The 20,090-nt window shown below is 38.5% G+C and overlaps 2 protein-coding genes across 12 annotated transcripts in view; one reads left to right on the top strand and one right to left on the bottom strand.

The window, feature by feature from the left end:
- Positions 1–14,020, top strand: part of SH3BP2 (SH3 domain binding protein 2) — a 38,230-nt gene extending 24,210 nt beyond the window's left edge. For all 4 annotated transcript variants that reach the window (XM_080590595.1, XM_080590593.1, XM_080590596.1 and 1 more), the window contains 12 exons: positions 1,018–1,157; positions 2,254–2,356; positions 4,798–4,915; positions 5,493–5,563; positions 5,936–6,024; positions 7,907–7,972; positions 8,570–9,149; positions 10,198–10,306; positions 10,622–10,677; positions 11,109–11,190; positions 11,415–11,474; positions 11,939–14,020. In XM_080590595.1, coding sequence (XP_080446721.1) covers positions 1,022–1,157; positions 2,254–2,356; positions 4,798–4,915; positions 5,493–5,563; positions 5,936–6,024; positions 7,907–7,972; positions 8,570–9,149; positions 10,198–10,306; positions 10,622–10,677; positions 11,109–11,190; positions 11,415–11,474; positions 11,939–12,076 — 1,608 coding nt within the window. In that variant the 5' untranslated portion in view covers positions 1,018–1,021 and the 3' untranslated portion in view covers positions 12,077–14,020. The remainder of the gene's footprint in view (positions 1–1,017; positions 1,158–2,253; positions 2,357–4,797; positions 4,916–5,492; positions 5,564–5,935; positions 6,025–7,906; positions 7,973–8,569; positions 9,150–10,197; positions 10,307–10,621; positions 10,678–11,108; positions 11,191–11,414; positions 11,475–11,938) is intronic.
- The window catches only part of LOC308194548 (uncharacterized protein), a 70,579-nt gene that overhangs the window by 49,408 nt on the left and 1,081 nt on the right, over positions 1–20,090 (bottom strand). For 5 of the 8 annotated variants that reach the window (XR_013950650.1, XR_013950651.1, XR_013950652.1 and 2 more), the window contains exon 2: positions 19,016–19,073. Coding sequence is in view for 1 of the 8 variants with exons in the window: in XM_080590616.1 (XP_080446742.1) it covers positions 19,016–19,073 (58 nt within the window). In the remaining 7 variants the exon portion in view is untranslated. Of the gene's footprint in view, positions 1–6,031; positions 6,564–14,156; positions 19,074–20,090 lie in introns of those variants that run through there. The other 3 variants (XR_013950654.1, XR_013950655.1, XR_013950656.1) reach the window with 2 other exon arrangements.

Raw genomic sequence — 20,090 nt, 5'->3', positions numbered from 1 at the left:
TCCTATACTGAGCTATGCTGATGACCTAAGTTACTGTCCCTTACCGGGAAAGAAGAAGCAAACAGGATTCACTTGAAGCTCTTCAATTCTAAACCATTCATTTCATAAGGACTAATTAACTGGTTTTATTCACAAAGGAATTTCCTTAGTTTGCCCCTTACTAGCAGGGGTCTCTAGCCCTATACCTGAGCATAACAGACCATTTTATGGCTAGGTCACACTGTCCATTCAGTTCGTGCATGTTTTTATGTATGACACAGTTGGATTTTTAGCCCAGTTCCGTTGCCAGCTGAAGAAGGGTCTCAGTGATACATCGGACAGAAGAAACTGCTGCTTAAAATACTAGTTTTCTTGCTAACTTTTGCAAGATGATAGCAGAAGGAGCGGTAACTGCAAAAGTGCTTGGTGGAGCGTGGCCTTAATCACTGATATATAAATTAAATGGTTGTTTGCAGCAATCTGAGATGAACTTGATTTGCACCGGATGTGGTCACATATGACCTTCAGTATAAGATAATACCCTAATGGTGTTGTTTAGAATAAAACACATAAGTGTGAGGAGTAAGGAGTATTGCATGCCACAGTTACTAAAATCTGACTGTTGATTCCCTCACTATCCAGAAAATTATATTCTGTGTCCACACGTGGTGGTAGAGAACCTTAGAGAAGTTGATTTTTTTTTCTAGCCACTTGCCTTGATTAATTCTATGTTATCATCTGGGGCACTTTAAAATATAAATACCTCAATAACATTTACTGAACACTCTTCTATTGTTTCGACACCCGTCAATCACTTTTGAGAACTGCATAAAAATAAATCGGGACTTTCTGCGCTGTTTTTTTTATACCTCACAAACTTCCTGGAATCTATGAACACCGTCTGTGGTGCATACTTGACTGCTGAACCATGTTAGTCGTTTGGAAAACTTGCTTAAGGAAATACGCTTTGTTTCTCAGTACTCATTTCCTAAAGTAAAATCTAAATTTTAAACTGTTCTCAATTAATGTAAATTGCAGAACGATGGCCGCAGAAGAACAGGTCTGGCCAGTCCCAATGAAGGCAATTGGAGCACAAAACCTTCTGACAATGCCTGGAGGAGTGACCAAATCAGGATATCTTCATAAAAAAGGAGGCACCCAGCTGCAGATCTTGAAATGTAAGTTGAATGAGGTATTAACTAAATTAAATGTTCTAAATCCTTGCCTTTGGGGCCATAAACACATTTCCTGTTAACAAGCTCTTTAATGAAGCCAGTCTTTGTCTTACTTTGTATTGGATTATAATTTTATTGGAGTATTTGTAAGAAAGATGTGTATTGAAAGAATTTGCTTGAATTATTTTGGAATTTTAAGTCTTAGATTATAAGTACTGTGGTTGAGTTTGTTGTGTTTGGTTTAATCTATTGTCAAGGCCTTCAGAAGTAAGATTTTAAGACAGAAACAGATGGGATATGTATCAATTTAGAATACTCTTTTCTGAAGGAAATTAGTGCTCAGCTTTTTCTACAGTTGGTTATTTGATACTAGAAAAATATCCTCATCTCCTACTGATATTGTGAAGTGGAAATTTTCTCACTGCCGAGATTAGGCTGTACTTAATAGCAGTAATTACTTTTGGAATCAGAACCCATTTACTTGGAGAAAATTTAAGACTTTGGATTTATTTATATTCTGTTCATTTGCTATACCTGTTTACAACTGAACTCTGTTTATACAACTAAGGGCAAAGATTGCTGTCTTTGATAAAAGGAGGAGTGTTGGCACTTGTCTAGCTTTAAAAAAGAAAACCAACCATTTTATTGCCAGCTTTATGTATGTATGTATTACCACCTTTGAGAATAAAGAGATGCTATTATGATTTTGGAGTGAACATAAATAAGTATTTGTAGCCCATGGTTACATTCCTCCCATCTTGTTTTGGGCAGCACTCTTATGTTAGCTTGTTCCTCCAGTAAAAAAAAAAAAGCACAGGTGGAGGTCAGGCTTGCAGTCTTTTAGGTTTCTTTTGAAACTGTTTGACCAGCTGCCTCTCAAATGAGGGAAGCAAATACTGCCCTCAGTCCTGAAACTCTGAACCGAGCGCTGCATGCGACTGGTCATCAGCCAGCTGCCACTCAAATAGCTTGTGCCCTTTTGTAAAGATTTATAAAAGTAATTAGGACCTCTTAACTTGGGGAGGGTTATTGTGTAAGAATTGAGTAATGTACTGCCTTTGAATTTATATCTTGCTCACTTTTTTCTTTATCCTTTCAGGGCCACTGAGATTCGTGATTATCCACGAGGGATGCATTTACTACTTTAAGAGCAGCACATCTGCATCTCCACAGGGCGCATTTTCTTTGAATGGTTACAACAGGTGAGTTCCAAAGGACTTCCTTAACACCCAAGGGCCTTTCCCTTAACGGGGTGGGGGCTGTCTTTCATTTTGAACAGGTAAATTCAACTATGGCTGTTGTTTGGATTAAGCACTGGTCTCAGATTCCAAGAGATCTGTTCCTTTCAAATTGTATATACAATGTTTTCTGTACCTTGCAAGTGTATACCCTTAATCTTTCGTAATTTCTCTAGTAAAGCTGTTAAATTTGCAACCATTGGAATGGGTTTGTGCTTGTCCCTTATTTAATGCAGGCTTTGCACAGACAGGTAGATGTGGATTCTCCAAGACAAATGATCTTTGTTCTCTCGTGATTCAATGATCATCAAAAAAACAGAAAGGAATCAGAAAGGAACAGCTAAAGATCTCCTGATTCAGTGACACTAATTGGTGTCAAAATTGAATCAGCTACAGGAGTGACAAATGAGAGAATGCATGTGCAAAAATGTCTGAGTCATTCCACTACACGTTATAAATTTTAATATTTGCTTCTTGACTTGAAGACAAATACATGGCTTTCAAGTTAAACGGTACCATCAGGATCTTCCTGAGTGCAGGAAGCCTGCCAACAGCAGTCCATGGGAACCTTAGGAAATTGCTGTTGCAACTGATGCTAAGAAAGGACTGATCAGATACAGAATGTAGAGAAGTATCACATTATTGGTCCTGCAGTTTTATTGTATTTGCATACATGCATGTTATCCTTGCACAGCATGATGTTCTCAAACTTGTGGGATAAGGAAATCTCTCTCGTTAGAATGGGAGGGCTTTTAACTGACCACAACAACAGCGTATTTTCTGGGAACGCTGTTGAGGATATTATGGCTAAGAAAAAATAAAGATGAAATTGTATAAGCAACCTGTACTACAACTTGGCCACGATACTAGCTTCTGTAATCACGTTTATATGAAAAATGACAAAGAATTTTTGAATGCTAGAGACTGTCTCATTGCTTTTTAGATATCTAGGTTTTAGCAACATGTACAGACCTTGGTTGGAGCTGGGTCAACACTAACCAGGTCATGGTTAGTGTTATGCACAGATATAAGCATTATTGAAAAAGAACTTGAAATGAAAGAAGCTCATTTATTGGACTGGGTGGTTGCGTAAGGCTGTGTGAAAACAAGTTGCCCTAAGGTTCCCTGAACTTGTATTTTGCACATTTCATTCAACAGCCTTTAAATGTTAAGAGTGGATAGCAGGTGAGAGGGTGCTGAGTTGTCCAGTGACTCAGAATGTGGGAAGCATTGTTATCCCTCCCAGCTGTAGGATGGGTATTTCCTGTATTAACATCCCTGTTAGTCTTAAGTTAGCATGTGAAATAACTTGTAGTTCCTTTTGTGGCTTTGTTTCAGGCTGGACAGATGCAGAAAACTACAGCATGCAATTTCAAATTGGGGTTGGGGTTCTAAAAAGATGCAATAGACAACTCTGAAAGAATTTTGCTCTTAATGCCATCTACAGTGTTGGTGGGATTTTATTTATTTATTCATTTCTTTCCAAAATCATGTTTATTTTGATTTGGTACCTAACCAAAAGTCAAATGTCTTTTAATTTTTGTAGGTTTACAAACCACCTTCTTTAAATAGGACTTGTAGAAATCTGGTATTATATGAGGAAATCAGCAAGTTTAAAAATTTAGGAACCAGCAAGAAAGTTCCAATATTGATTGTAAAAACCTAGATCAGATTGCTCTATGGCTTGTGCTGAGTAATTCTTAGAAATTTTACTTTCAGATCGTCCACAGTCTTAGGATTTTAGTCTCCTTATTTTTTTCCAAAGCTTTATAGCATGCAGTTCCAAATAGTTTTTTGTGTCAGTGAGGATAGAGCAGAAGTTTCTCATTTGAGAATCCTTGGGGGAGGAGATTAAAAAAAACCAACTTACCTAACACAGTTTGTGGAAGAGGTTGAATTAAACTTTAAAAAAATATTAATTTTAAGCACGTGTATTGATCTAGTGTTGTAAGGTAGTGCTTATAAGCCAGAAGTGGAAAAATTAAGTTAACTTTTAATATTAGCTCTCTTTTGTTTTCTTGGAAGACCCGTGTTGTCATTTCTCCTCTGCCTTTCTGAAATAAGGATCACAGGCACCCTAAGTAGACGTCATGCCATGGTGTGAAGCTTGTAAATTAACACAGTTCATTAAAACTGTTTATTGAACCAGTCAAAACATCTGTTTATGTCTGTCTGGTGGTTTAACTAGTGCTTTTTCTCCTGTCAGCACTCTTGCATTATCCTTTATACCACTTTGAAAAGTACTACAAATGCACGTATTAGCATTTTGGTGGTGTTTTCTTGGGCTTGGGACTTCTTTTCAGTCATAACTGGCAGGTAAAACTGCTTTCTGAGCTTTATGACTTGCACAGCAGAATTAACTTTACAGATTCGGACTTTTATATATTGGTTATTCTGTTTCTCAGGGTTATGCGGGCAGCTGAGGAGACGACATCAAGCAATGTGTTTCCTTTCAAGTTAGTTCACATTAGCAAGAAGCACAGGACGTGGTTTTTTTCTGCTTCATCTGAAGATGAAAGAAAGGTACCTTTCTACTTCAAGGAAAATTAAAGCACAAAAGAAGAAAGTGAATCTTGACTTCCCTAAAATCTACGTGAACTGGACATGCAGCTGTAACCCAAATCTGTATTTCTAGTTCTTTGGACTCTGAAAATCATGTCTGAAATTTTAACTATTAACTGAGTGAAAATTCCAGTTGTAATTTAGGGAATGTCTAAAAGTGGCATACTAGATGTCACAGATTCCTTCATATTCCTGGTTTTATTTTTAGCTAATGAATGAGTATTTATGATATAAACCTTTGATAAAGTATGAAAACTGTTCAGTGAACTCTCCTACCCATAAGCAGACTATGAGCAAGTACACAGCTTTAGGAGTAACAGCTTGAAATTCACAGATCAAAACTTTAATATTTGAATATGTTCATATAAGATTTTAGATAGTCAAAACATTATGACTAGTAATTCCTCTCAACACCTCTATAAAGTCATAAATATTTCACTTGCACAGCCACTCTGGCCCTGCAGAGGAAAGATACTGTGCATCTGTGTGTAATGATTTAAAGAATAATGTGTTAAATGTTTTGCTTTCGTTTATTTAGAATTGGATGCTATCCCTGAGGAGGGAAATCGATCACTACCATGATAAGAAAGAAACAATAACAGAATTCAGGTACGAAGCCTTAATCCTTATTTGCTTTCTTCTCCTTTCGCGCTAGCTGTTGATAGTGTTGGTTTTGGCTCTTTGCACCTTCAAGTTACTTACTGCTAAATAGTAACAGGTGCAGTACGCCCCAGGAATGAAGGGCCTACCTAGTAAAGAGTTTAAAGAGTACCAAGACGAATATCGATCTTTTTGCTAAGAGAAATTAAAATGTGTAAAATAAAAATAACAGCAGCAACATACTTGGCTGTTGGCAGAGGATTAGATTGCTTCTGCTTTTCCTGTATTACTTTGCAGTGCTGCAGTCCTGCTAATGGATGTCTGTATTTTTTCAAGACCTGTAACGCAGTGATGCAAAAGGGATTGTCTTTTCTTTTGCAGTGACTCTGGTTCTGATGCAGACAGTTTCTACGGCTCAGTAGAACGTCCCATTGATATCAAGTATTCTCACCACTCAGCAGATAATGAAGGTGACAATTTTAGACACTTACAAATAAGATCTGTTTTATTTTTCTTGTGGATCCTGCAGTATCCCGTACCGTTCCAGTAACTTAAACAAACCATCTGGTCCAGTTTGCATCCGAGAACTATAAATTCTTATTTTTACAAGGTGCATGGAATTGCTGTAATTTAAAATCAAAACCAGGATAGTCTATGTTATAAAACCATTAGTAAAAAATAAAGGGTGACTAAAGAAATTCAGGCCTTGCAAAGTGTCTGACCCCATAATAACACAGTCGTAATTTTGTATCTTAATTTTTTATTAAGACTGCATGTTGGAAAGTCCATAGATGTAGCAAGAAGATGAAACATTTGAGTATGTTGTGTAGTGTGGAAGTCTTCACTATAATTGATGCTAATTGAATATTATTAACAATAATTGAATATAATTATAATAGTATAGTGTTAGTCACTTAAAAGTATGTCCTAAGAACATCTTCTGACAATGTGGTAAGACCTTGTGGAGCTCGCTGCCTCCCATATTGTCTGTAAAGTTGATTCATCTGTCCTGTAAAAGAAGCAGTGATTTGCATTGGGATGTCGTTGTGTCTGTGTTGTAGTCTGCTTAGTATGAAAGAGAATCGATCACCCTCCCAGTTCAGGCAGATCTCACATTAGGCATTTAAACGGCCTACGTGAAATGCATAGGGTAATGTTCTTCAATGACTTTCAAACCGAGTAACTTTTTGAAGAAAGGCTCTGAGAATCTCATTCGTAGCAGAGTCTGTTTTCAGTTCAGTTTGATACCTGGTTGTTGCTGGAGCTGCTTCACAGTAAACAATTCTGGCTGAGTGTGTTTATTTTTTAATTAGAGAGGAGGATATTATAGGAAGCCTGTCAGATATTCTCAGCGTATTTTAACAACTGCCTTCTTAGTGAAGAAACACAGTAAAATCCAACTTGAGAAGACTTGCCTCAAGGTTCAGATAGTTCCTTTTGTAGGCATTTTCCCATCTGCCCTCTCAGATTTCTGCCCCAAGGCAGGGTTGATTGGAGCAAGTACTCCCGTTTCCTGAAAGGAAATTCCTGACCATTTTTCCTGACTAGGACAAAAAAAAGAGGGAGTTTGGTTCTTAGGAAATCCGGTTTGATTGTTGCAAAGCAGAGGAAAACAGACTCATCAGCATTTTGTATAGAGTTGTGGTTTAGGATTTCAGTGTTTATGGGAGGGAAGGGATGTATACGAGAGGAATTATGTTTGAAGAAGCCCAGAAGGACTTCAAGTAAGGAAAATTAGAACAGCTAACTGATTTTATCAGAACCTCTCTCTTTTTTTTTTTTTTTAAGGTATTTCTTAGGGGAAGTACTATGTATTGTCCTTAAGGCTCCCCTCATAGCCAATGATGAGACATTACTGCCTCAAAGTAGCATTTTTTTTACGTCTTGATTATCCTGACTTCCAGTTAAAGGCAGCACTGAAATAATTTGTCATTTGTTGTGATGCATCTTTCCGTTGCCAGAGCAAGGCAAAAGAACGAATTGTTTTCTAAATCATGAGGCTTGCTTAGGCATCCGTGTTGCAACATCATGCATGTTTCTGTGATAGGGTTGCTTCTGGGTTGTTGTGCTTTTACTCTTCCAATTTGTTTTCCCAGTATGTCAGTTTGTAGCTGTGCCTCTGTAACCGATTTGATTTTTTTTGAGGAAGGCTATGCCACTAGAAAGTTTCACCAGAAAGTGTACTTTAATTTGAAAGATGGAGGAAAATGTAACATGTGAGAGAGGTAGACTTTTTTTTCCCCATTTTTTTCCACCTTCTTTAATGAAAAATAGTTGTTAGAAAGCAATAAATATTCCTACTTGGTTCCAGTAGTACTTGTCAGAGTCTGACAGATTAAATTTTGTCCGCAGATTACGACCAGGAGGAAGAGGATGAGTCTTACTTGCAACCAGATACTTCTGACATAGTGAAAGATGGTAAGTGATTTCTTTACTCCCTTCATCAAAGGCCCCACAAAAGGCCAGCAATGAAGATAATATTCATGTAGAATGCCAGATCGTTGTTTTAGTCATATCTAAAGCAATGCAGGTGGTAGAATAACCAAAGTAATGCACAGGTATCTAATCTTGAGAGAGATTAAAGATATTTTTGACCTCTTGAGAGGTCAAAAGGGCCTAGTAGTGGCAATAACAATTTACAGAAAGTGTTACGTGCCTTTTAGGGCATGGTTTCTGGCAAGTCTCCTGCCCTGGAAGGACCTCTATTCTATATGCTCATCAGTCAGGAAGAGGGGTAATGCTGTTAGCATAGTTTGTTCTTCTTTATTTTTAAGAAAGGAAAAAATCTTTGCTAAGTTGACATAAGCCATGCTTGAATAAAATTGCAGGAGTTCACTATGTGCAACATTTCAGTTGTGCTGAAAGCTGAATGTTTATCCAGCATTTCAGGAACTATCAGATCAGGTGCTAATAAAATATCAGTAAATCACATAAATAAACCTGCAGAGTCTAGTTTCTTGACATGTTGTATTTCCCCTCAATGTGCCATGTTCACTGGATGTTTTCTTTGTGCAGATATCATGGTGCTGCCCCCAGCCTACCCGCCTCCACCAGTTCCTCATGTCAGAAAAGCTGCCTACTCAGAATCCAGGTCACATTCTTTTGCTGGCAAGTCTGCTGGACCAGCACCACCGCCACCTCCTAAAAGAAGCCTACCTGACATCAAACCAGAGGATCTCTTCAATGTGAGAGAACCCCGAGCTGAATCTAATCTAAAGATTCAATCCTCAAACTGGAGACCAAATGAACAGCCACCCCCTGTGCCCCCTTTACCTCTTTTCAAAAAGCCCATGTGTAGCAAAGAATCTTGCTCACTGCCTCCAGAACCTCTGCCTCTATCGCACGTTCTCACCACTCCAGAAGGATGTGAGAAGCTAAAAACTCTAAACCTTTCACCACGAACTCCTCCTCCAGTGCCAAGCAGTAAACCCAAGTTGTCCCAGTTAACTGAAAGAACAGCAGAGAGCAAGGTGCCAAAAGAACATGGTAAACCTGGACTGTTTGTGCCACCAGTGCTTCCAAAGCCACCCGTGCCAGGCCACCAGCATCCTGGATTCAAACCTAGGCCAGAGAAGCCTTCAGGCCCCCAGTTACAGTAAGTACGAAAATATAACCCAGTATCAAAGTTTCCACTGAGTTTACTTGTCAGATTCTCGTCAATGCATGTTGTTCTTCCCAGCACCATCCCTGTTATCCTCAGTGGCATGCTTGTTTGCCTAGGTATGTGTTATCTGGAAACTTTGCAATGAATTTCACTTCTGAAATTGTTCAGAAAGAGACAGTCGACTATTTTTTTTTTTAATTACGCAAATCTTTGTAGTCTGCTTTGAGGTGTGTCTTAGACTTAAAAGCCTTTGATCACAGTGAATAAGAAACCTTCATGTCACTGTCATTGAACCACAAAAACAATTTTAGGCTTCTCTGGAGACAGGAAATGTTTCATCTCATATTAAGATTGTCTGTAGTGCAAGGGATGTGGGACTGGCTATGGTGCTGAGGCAGATGGAAATATTTTTGCCCATTGGATCATTCACCTCTAAAGAAGAAATAAAAAATAAAAATAATAAAAAAAAACTCTTTAAAGGCAGCACAAGAAAGAGATTGATTTACTAGAGTGAATCCAGCCACCAAGATGTCTGATGGGCTGTAGCACGTAATATGTGAGGAGAGGCTGAGAGAACTTGCTGAGTTCAACCTTTAGGAAGGTCAATGGGAGATGTCACTGCTCTCTACCACTACTTAATGGGGGGATGGAGAAGACAGAGCAAGACCTCAGAGATCTGCAGGGATAGGATAAGAGGCAACAGACAGAAATCACAACCCAGGAAATTACAGTTAGATATCAGGAAAAGCTTTTCACCTTGTGGATAGTCAACTTGGAGATGCTGCACAATCTCCAACCTTGGAGATACTCGACTGGACACAGTGAGCTATTTGGACCTGCTTTGAACAGGAGCTTGGACTAAATGATACGATTTAGGTTGAAAGATGTCCCTTACACCTAAATTACTCTGTAATTCTAGGGCTGGTAAGTCCTAAAGTGAAATTTCCTCTTTAGCTCTAGTTTTATCCCTTCAGTTTTATGTATATTTGTTCTACTTTCCTGAGGAGATGTCCTTCAGTTTTTGTTTTGTTTCTGCCAGGAGATCACCACCAGATGGGCAGAGTTTTAGAAGCTTCTCATTTGAAAAGCCAGCAGTGCCCTCCAAGCCAAACCAAGCGAGTGATGATTCTGATGGTGACTACGAAAAAGTAAGATCAAGCAGACGATCTGTTCTCAAAAGGCTGATTTTCTTGCTTTCTTTGGGGCGGCTTGGGGCATATTTCAGGAGAAAAAAGAGTCTTCTGAAAACACAATGCTGTGTGGTTCTCAGCTTTAAGGAATGCCTCGATAAATTCTGCATTCTAATATTTGCTGTAAAGGAGTAAGAAGCATAAAGTAAAGATTAAAGCACCATTAACTAATTCAGATACTGATGGCTGTAGCTTATCTGCATAGTATGGTGTTAGTGTTTTGTGTTTTCATTGGCCATTGCGGAGATTTACTTTCTTTGTATTTTCCTACAGGTTGGGCTGCCTACTTCAGTATTTCTTAATACCTCTGAATCCTTCGAAGTTGAAAGGTAGATGTGACTTTTAAAACACTTGCCTAAAGTCCTACAAATCCTGCACTGAACAGTAGTCCAAAAATAACTTTGAGATCTGTAACTTCTGTTTAAAAACACAGGAAAAGTATTTGAATTACTTTAATATGGAAATTACTTTGGGGGAGGTAGGTCAGTCCTCATGTATCAGTTGAGAATACAGAGTAATTGCAAAATGATTTTATTCCATCTGGAAATGGCTGTTCTGTCAGGATGAATGGGACAGAAAGCCAGGTCTTCTGTGCTGCTTTGCTGATTCAGATGCTAGAACAGTAAAATTCTATCAGATATGATATTCTATGAATTATAATTACTGAAACTGAGATTTTCAGGAAGAATTACAAGAACTACACACCTTAATTATCTGATTCAGAAAATGCTAACATGCGTAATTGCTGTATTATTTTTAGGACATTCAAAGCTACTAGCCCAAGGGGACAGCCACAAAATGGATTATATTGCATTAGGAACTCATCTACAAAGGCTGGAAAGGTAACTTGCAATTGCTGAATCTACCCCCTAAAAGCTTTTTTTTTTTTGTTAGAGATACTGTATCTTTTATATGGTGAAAGTACGTAATAACTTAGATGTGCTCTTTCCTTAATGAAGGCAAATCTGAGCCTCTGTCGTAACTTGAGTGTATTTTTTATGCCTTAATAATGCACTGACTTGGAAGAGATTATCAGCATAACTGATTATGTTGCATTTTCTTTAAGGTATTGGTTGTATGGGATCAATCTGCAGAAAAAGTGAGAAACTACAGAATATTTGAAAAGGTTAGTAGCTCCGCTAAAAATGCAGTTCTTGTGTATGTGTATCTATGTATGAATCTCACATATGTACGTGCATAGCAAGTCAAAGGTGAAACTTCTTCCCATTCCTAAAAGTAAAAATATGCTGATCTACAAATATTTGTTCTAGGATGAGAGTTTGAGTACTCGGATCTGGGCCTTCCAATTGCCATACTGTACAAAAGACAAAGTAGCTGCAAATGTCCAAATCTAAATTTCAGCTTGTCAAATTCTAAATGAATTACTATTAAATTCTTGAGTTTAATTTGGACTTACTTGTGTAAGTGACAAGCTTGCAAAGCAGCAGCTTGTCTGAAAGAAGTTTTGACAATGATTTTTGGGTGGTGGTGGTGGCTGTTTTTTTTTTTTGTTGTTGTTGCTTGTTTGTTTTTACCATTGAGTAGGAAACAGTACTGCTAATGACTGTGTATGTTTCTGTTGTGCAACAGGAATGCAAGTTTTACCTGGATGCAGACATCATGTTTCTGAACATGGGAAGTCTGGTTGAATACTACAGCACTCACGTCTTACCTAGTCATGACAGCCTGATTCTTCGGTGTCCTTATGGTTATTCTAAACCAAGGTGATGTGGCTGGCATAACTCACTGATGTGGAGGAGAAACATGTTCCTTACTGTCCTTGAATTAAGTGTGAACTGCTACCACGTCTGGATTTCCTGTTGTTTGCACACAGAAACTGAATCTGTTTCAACCACTTGTTCTCACATGAACTAGGACTCCATTTAATGAACTCTTTAAAACTTTGCAATCCAGATCAGTGGATTTGATGACCACTTTCAGAAAGAACTGAACTGACTTTTCTGTGAAGTCTGTCCGGGACTCGTAAACCTTTTATAAAACTGCTGCTATTACAAATCTCCTTGGAACGTGGAGGAGAACAATGTCCGCATGAACAAAGAAGTGTTGTGAACGCAACCCATGCGGAAACGGGAAACTTCTGAAAGTACATCAGAATTCATTTGTGACGGGGAATACTAATATTCTGACTTGAAGGTATTATTCCTTAAGTCAGCACCGGTGCTTAAATGAGAGATTTTTTGTATTACTTGTATAGTTGATGTGTAAATAATGAGTCTTTTGTGCAAATAATTTGGTTTACTACAGGTAAAGATGATCAGGAAATGTGGCTTTTTTTAAGCCACCTCATACCTAAATGTAACTTCTGATTACAATGTCTGCAGTAATCAATTGGGGTACCGTCCAACTGATATGCTTATGGCATCCCACATTCTACTTAATTCTGAACACTTGAGATAGGCTTGGAATAATATTGATTTGGCTTTATGGGAGTCCCATTCCTTACTTCTGAACCAGAAAGGTAGGTGCCTAATACGGCTGTGAGAAAGAGAAAATATCACTCTGCAGTTTGTAGTTGTGTGGAAAAATAAAAAAAGTTTTTAACTTGCTATGAGCACTATCAATGATAGGCGTTAGCAGGGTGCTTGTAATTTTAATTCCCTAATACTCTGGGGACAGGTGTCTGAAAATCAAGGCTTGATAGTCATGCTGAAATTGCCCTGCCCCTGAATTTTAATAAAGAGGAGAAAGTTGTTTTAATGACCTGTGAAAATAACTTTTTTAATTCAAAAGGACTGTCAAAACGATCTTATTTCTAATAATGTTTGAGACTTGCTTTAAAAAAATGCTGTAAATCACAAAACAGAAGTTATCTGGTTTCTGTCAGTCTGAATCCAGATGCATAAAATTCACTTTTCTGTTACCTTTACAAAGCTTATACATGTCAGTTTTAATCTCATTACAATTAAATGGTCACAGCTTTAAAAATATAAATTTTTTTTACAGACTAAGATTTTTTGTTTATGAAAACAATAAAAATAGGATATAATCCCTAAGGGATTTTTTGTAATAAGATGTAATAATAGGATACACAGAGCCAGCAGTTGTTGCCTTGGTTCCTATCTTTTGTCTGAGACAGACATACACAATATCAGTCATATGATTTCTGGTCCCACTATAATAGGTTTTGTGAGCATCAATTAAAGAATGTGCAGTACTTAAATTTCAGATCGTTGGATATTAGATATTTTAAGTTTGCAATTCCTTTTATATTCAGTGAGTGTCCCTGTGGTTCACTACTCTGATGTGATCCACTCTGTAAAGTAAGCTCAGCCAACAAAGCACATAAAAAATGTTGGCTTTTTAAAATGTGTGTATCTGTATTTTAGGCAAGTTCTAGTTTCTTACAGTATTTATAAGTACTGTTTACAGAGTAAATTGTTCTCTTTCTGGGAGTAACTGACTTCACTGCATTGTGACAGTCATAATTATAATATGCTATCTTTGGGGCCTGATTCAGGTATTTAATTTTTTTTGCAATCAGATACTCTCAAGATTTTTCAACTGTAAAAATATCTATGTAATCCAGTACATATAAAACATAACACTGTCTTTACCTGTATAATAGAAGACTTGCAAATATGTAAATGTTAATTTCCTTTTTTATACAAATGTATGTATTTCTGAACTGGATAAACATCTAATGCCAATTCACCTAATTTTGTGCAGTCTCATTGAACTTCATGTGTTCTAATATTCTTGCTTGTAATTGTGGTAAACAGAAGAGAATTTGTTTTCAGCCCTCTTGAAACAACTCTTTGTGCAAGCAACACTAGGAGAAATTGGGCATTCTGGTCATACGTGTGGCTAGGGGTGGAAATTAGCCGTTTATCATTCACTTGATCTATGGACACAAAGTTGCAGGTATGACCATAAAAAAAAAAAAGGCATCTCAGAGGAACTGTCTCCAAAGGACTTCCTCAGCAGCTTGCTGGGGAGAACAGGGCCTTTCCATTCCCAGCACCCCACAGCCCTTCTGTTCACAAACGTCTCTGATATCCACAATCCAAAGTGGGCAGTACCGGTAGGGACATATTAGGTAATTCCTCCATCCCTCCAGATACAAACAGAAGAGTTCCAAACAAATCTGCAATCACTTATGCTCTCATCTGAATCCTTTTGCTCCTACATATTATTCTAGTCCGTTTTGTGAAGAATTAGATGAAGTTAAATTGCTGGTGTTTGTAGGGAGGAAAAGCACAGCTAGAGCATGTGGCTCACAGTCTGTCTCCTGTACCTCTTACTAGCCTGTCTTGCCTCTTTTCTACCCCACAATTCAGCTTCTTGCATATATATATGTATAAATACATAAATATATATACATATACATATCTACACACACACCCATTGCAAGCTCCATATCTTTAAAATAGTTTGGGGAGGAGCATAAAAGCAGTATTTGGTCATGCCAAGAAATTCAGTTTGTGAGTTTGGTAACATGCAAGTCAAAATAGTTTATACTAGTTTTGAAAAAGTCTTGCCTTTTTTTATCTAAACTTCCAAGAAAGTTTTTTAAGTGGTATTTGTGGGGGAGTTACTTTTCTAGGGGAAAAAATTAATGTGGTTTGGAAAATACAGTTTTAAACAAGGAACCGTCAAGCAATGTAGCATAATCATAGGGACAATAAAAGGGAATCTGATATCAAGAACTTTTCTATGAAAATGCAGGTGCTACATACTGCTGCCCTGTGTCAGCAGCTTGGCGCCCATCTCCTAGCTCAGAATGTAACAGTTTGTACAAGCATGTAAATAAGCAATGAGAGTATTCATGCCCTCGGGTTCCTCTTGCTTTGGGGAAGCTCAGAAGGACTGAAGATTTCTGAAGCTTTGTGTGTGATTAGTTTGAATTTGGTGACATCTGCTGGTCAGCCTGTTCCGTGCAGGAGCCCCCCAGCACCAGGAACACAGATACAAAATGCGGATAGAAGGCAGTTGGGTAGAAATCATTCCTAAGTGACTTTGGCTAGAAGCTAGAGATTAAAGCTTCACTTCAGGCAAAAACTTGATGAGCCAGGTCTTTGAAGCTTAAGACATCTTTTGGCTCATGTTTCTTACATAACTAGCAACATTCTTCAGCAAAATTACTCATCTGAATGTCTTTTAACCTCGATGATGACGAAATTAATTGTATTTTATATTCCTGTGTTTAAATTACTCTTAAAAAAACCTACTTTGAGGTAGAATTTACATAATGTTAGACATCTGAGAACTTAAATTCTTGACATCATGAAGTACTAAAGAGTTGTTCTGAACATTAAATACTTCACCTAGCAGCAGCAAAGTGTGATGTAATAGTTTGTATCTTACTAAGCAGTCAACTTCTTGCAGTATTTTTTTTGAGCAATAGGAGCACTTGAGATGACCATGATTACAGCCTCTTAAATAGGTTCTTGTATGAAATAAACAAACAAACCTCAATGTACCTCTTAAATACCACATAATAAATGCTACTAAAACTTTCACAGACTAGATAGCATTTGAGTTCACTTTAGCACTTCAGTTTGCTAAGTGTTAAAGAGCAGTGAGTTTAGGGTCTGTAGCAAGTCTTGTAGCACAGTCAACCCCTAGATCTACTCCCCCAGGATTTCCACTCCTGTATCTTAAACACAGGATAGTCATTACTATCTCCCATCTGTACCTCATTCCTTACAGGATCTAGTTACTAGGGAAGCAATTAATCCAGCCTCTCAGGTTCATGACACACATGGCCACATAAGAATTGTTTTTAATGTAATTTTACTTCCACATAAATGAAGTTGTTTTGTACAGAAATGACAGTAATTATTGTTTTCAGGATTAGATCTCTGGACATACATGGAAAAGAAAAAAAAAGAGGTAAAAGTGTCTAACCCTTCTTTGAGTGAGTGCTTTGCTTTTTAACAGTCACGTCATATTAACTCCCTCGGTGTACAACCTGGATCCAGCTGGTTCCTGTAGCGGAAGGCTGATGTGCACTTAAATTCTGACCTTGGAAGCTTTTTGGCATGGCCAGAGTTTTGCAATTGAAGGCCAGTAGCAAGCCTTCAGGACACCCCAGGAGCACAGAAAGAAGAACAGTCTAGTCCATGGGAACAGGGCAAATTTTCCTACAGGACAAATAAGGGAACGTGTTCGAGGTGTGGATTCCCAAGCTGTCTGTTTGAGGCCTCAGTGATTCTGCTGTGCTTTGATTTACGTTGCACTAGCATTCATACTCATTTTTCCAAGTAAATGCCAGCCACACCCTAACCATGGGGATGCTGCTGAGAATGTGCCTTTTTGAAATTAAATGGGATACAAAGGACTTGAAAATTTGTTATTCTAACGTTACAAAGCTTCCCCCAAGATTAATTTTCTCCTGTATACAATAATAATAATTAACAAATAGTTTCAAATAATTTTCTTATGTTTCTCAGCCCTTTTCATTACCTTGAACTTGCCCTGTTATCTAATTTTTTTGGTCGTTTCTTTGTTTTATTCTCCTTGGTCTGTTTTTAAGCACTAGCTCTTCAAAAGGTATAGCTTCTGTTAGTGGCACTTCTGCTACTAGTGTATGACACAGTAACTAAAAAGAACCTCAGCAGTGTTAGTAATGCTAGAATTAGTATAGAAGCAACCTGTAATGAATGTACGTCTAGAAGGCACGTGATGCTTATGAAGTCAGAGACGTCGCAATTAAAAGACTCAGCTTTACTTGGAAAAGGATTTGGAAAAGCAAACCCAGACCTCTGTAAAGAGTGTTGTAGCGTTATTAAAAAAGAAAGCTGCTTGCTTGCTTTCCTTTTGGCTAAAACAGTCGCTGTACCTTTACTCCCTTCTCTTTTGTTATCACACAAGTGGTATTAAGAAGCTTGTGCAATAACACAAACTGTTATTAACTAGCTTGAACCACAAAGATAGATTTATATTTAATCTGAATAGTGTATAAACATTCTCCTATTCCACCCTGAACATAAAGTCAATATTTTTCAAACTTAAGACCAACTTGGGCCTCTCAGTTTAATAGGTTGTATGAAAAATCTGGCTGCTCTGCCTTTTCCCCATCTGGTACTTCAGTTCTGGTTTTTATTTTTCAGTTCCAGTAAACCTCAGATGTGATTTTGTTTGGTTGTGGAAGGAGATGAAAGTAGACCAGAACACATTTTTCTTTCTCTATGTAGTTGTTCCACCAACTGTTTCTCAGGTATATATGTACCTTAAAGATTGTTTCCACTTTCAAATCCTTGGGAAAACTCTCCTTCCTTACATAAATGGGTAAAAATAAACTCCCTCCTACAAAGAGCAGAATTGCAGCCAGAACAAAAATAAACTTTCTAATAGTACTTTTGGCACAAGCTTACCTACAGTGACTAACTTTAGTAATACCACACATAAGCCATGACATATTATTAATACTGCTCTACACAGCTGAAATCATTTTTAAAAAGGCATTTAAGTTCAGTAATTTGTAAGAAAAATTCCCCCTAAGCTTTTCAGTAGTAATGCCACGCGTGCATAGGCTCCAGAACAGTCCCAGACGTCAGTGAGACTGAAAGCCCTTCAAGGGCAGCTCTTGGGGTGTTTTGCAAAGGTAACTGGTGTTTGTCTACGGCCACCCACTCTCTGCTTCAAGTCTTGCATGGCTGAGCAGGGACTGCCTTTCACTTTGCCAGCATCTTTCCAGGAAGTTTCAAAATTAAGGCTTCCTTTTGAAGGCCCTCGGAACAACTAGCAAAGAATTCACATACAGGCTCGTTTAGAGGAATCAGAACTTTGTCCAAGAACTGGAGTAAAAGGTTTGCATGAGATGAAAACCAGTGACCAGAGTAGGGAAGCACGCCCTGCCTAGAAGTTCCCAGGGAATGACTGGCAGAAAAGAATAGTTCAGGCGGGCCAAGAGGGAAGGATGGATTTTGATAGTCACTCCCACTTTATGGGTAAGAAAAACGACCTAAAACTGCTTCCACGGAAGGGCTGCAGCCCACATAAAGGAACAAATAAATGCCAGATGGGTGACATCAACCAGGTACCATGCTTCTCACAGGTTAGTGGTTTGAGCATCAAGAAGTGCTAATGCCAAGGTGAAGAGCTGCATGGAAATAACTGCAGTATTATTTTTCTGATACCTAGTAACACCAAACTAAAATAACTTGTAAATTAATACAATTGCATGGTCTCTTTTATTTTAGACTGGCTGACCCACTGTAGTCTAGCACTGCTGATGCCTGAGGCTGCTAGGGGTAACAACAGGCTGCAGAGGAATCAGCAACGTCTGTACCACCCTACCAGTACCACGTTCTGATACTTCTGGTGGGAACTGCCTGTAAATACGTGGTGCTGTTTTTCTATTTTTTTGATGGCCCAGTAAGCAGACATGCACACAGCAAAGGCAAGACTACAGGTAATGAGCTCCTCTTGGTCATTAAGAGGGGTCACGCCCCTCTTAAATAGTGCAAACACCAAAACTAACAACACTATGTGGTTTGTATTATTGTACCCTCTGTTGTACCTGTAATGCTGTAAAACGAACGGTTAGGAGTTACCAAAGACAAACAAGTTTTTCATGTCTAAAATAACGCAGAAGTGCTTTTTCAGATTTCCCTTGATGCTGTAGTTCAGCGGTACTGCGTACTGTTCTAGTACGCAGGGCACAATGTGCCCTCTCTCACACTTGTACCCCCATAACCCTACCTTTGTTTCTGCACCGGCACTGACTTCCCGGCATTTGGGCAGGAGGCAGTTCAGGAACCTGGTCAGGACAAAAAACGGAATTAGTGGCATTAATAGCCTCATGTATCGGCCATAGCAACTTCAGGCTTCAAAATGAGCCAGCTGAGTCAGCTGATTGAGCAGGAAGCTGATTGTCCCCCTCACCCCCCAGTTTTTCCATTGGGTGAATTTTTCCAACCAGGTGAAACAATATATTCTCTGTCCTCAGGATTATGGGGTATGATGCAAGCTGCAGAGGGGAGGCTGGAAGGGGAGAGCAGGAACGGTGACCTTGGGCAGGTCAGAGGGTAGCAGAGCATAAAAGAGGGGTGAAGAACTGCAGCTTCTGCAGCATTTCGCCATTAGATTGAACAGGTGTAATGATAAAACTCATCCTTCCATCAGCCTAAGCTGCTTGTGACACAGCGCCCTGCAGTTCTAGAAACACTTCAAGCCAGCACTGCTAGCAAAAGAAACGATCCTGCCCTCTCCCCGTCCCTGGATCTGACCTCTACACCACCTTACTTCTTGGCACTCATGTTCTTGTAGCCATGCAATGAACTGGAAAAGAAACCCATTAATTTTAAAACAAAACGGGATTTTTTTGCTGAGTAAATTTTGATATGGATCAGTTCTCCCATTTACTTTACTAGACTAAAAGTGTTTTATGTGTTAAATGCTATGGTGTGCAAAGGAAAAAAGGTAAATGAGATGCCAAGATGAAGGGGAGTATTGATATATGGTCATCTACATGCCATGGGAAGATGATGCCTGAGGCAGGTGGCTGAACCATGCAGGTGCAGAGCAACTCCCATCTCGTTGATTTGACTTTGAACTGGGATAAGAGGATGGCATCTTGTATGTAAACTCTTCTACTAGGTCTAACAAGACTTAATACCAGATAAGTGACATTACTTAATGTTTTGGGTTTACAGCAACAGTTCTATCAAAAAACATTAAAAAATTAGACATGATTTTCCAATTATTATTAATTACACCAACACCTGTTTTATTGTGAAGTGTTTTGATTAAGCAGACCTGCATCCAGCAGTATCTC

The sequence above is a fragment of the Anser brachyrhynchus genome, assembly GCF_964034855.1.
Source record: "Anser brachyrhynchus genome assembly, chromosome: 4".
Classification (NCBI taxonomy): domain Eukaryota; kingdom Metazoa; phylum Chordata; class Aves; order Anseriformes; family Anatidae; genus Anser; species Anser brachyrhynchus.
The sequence above is the reverse complement of the archived record's forward strand: the minus strand, read 5'-3'. Positions and strand labels throughout refer to the sequence as shown.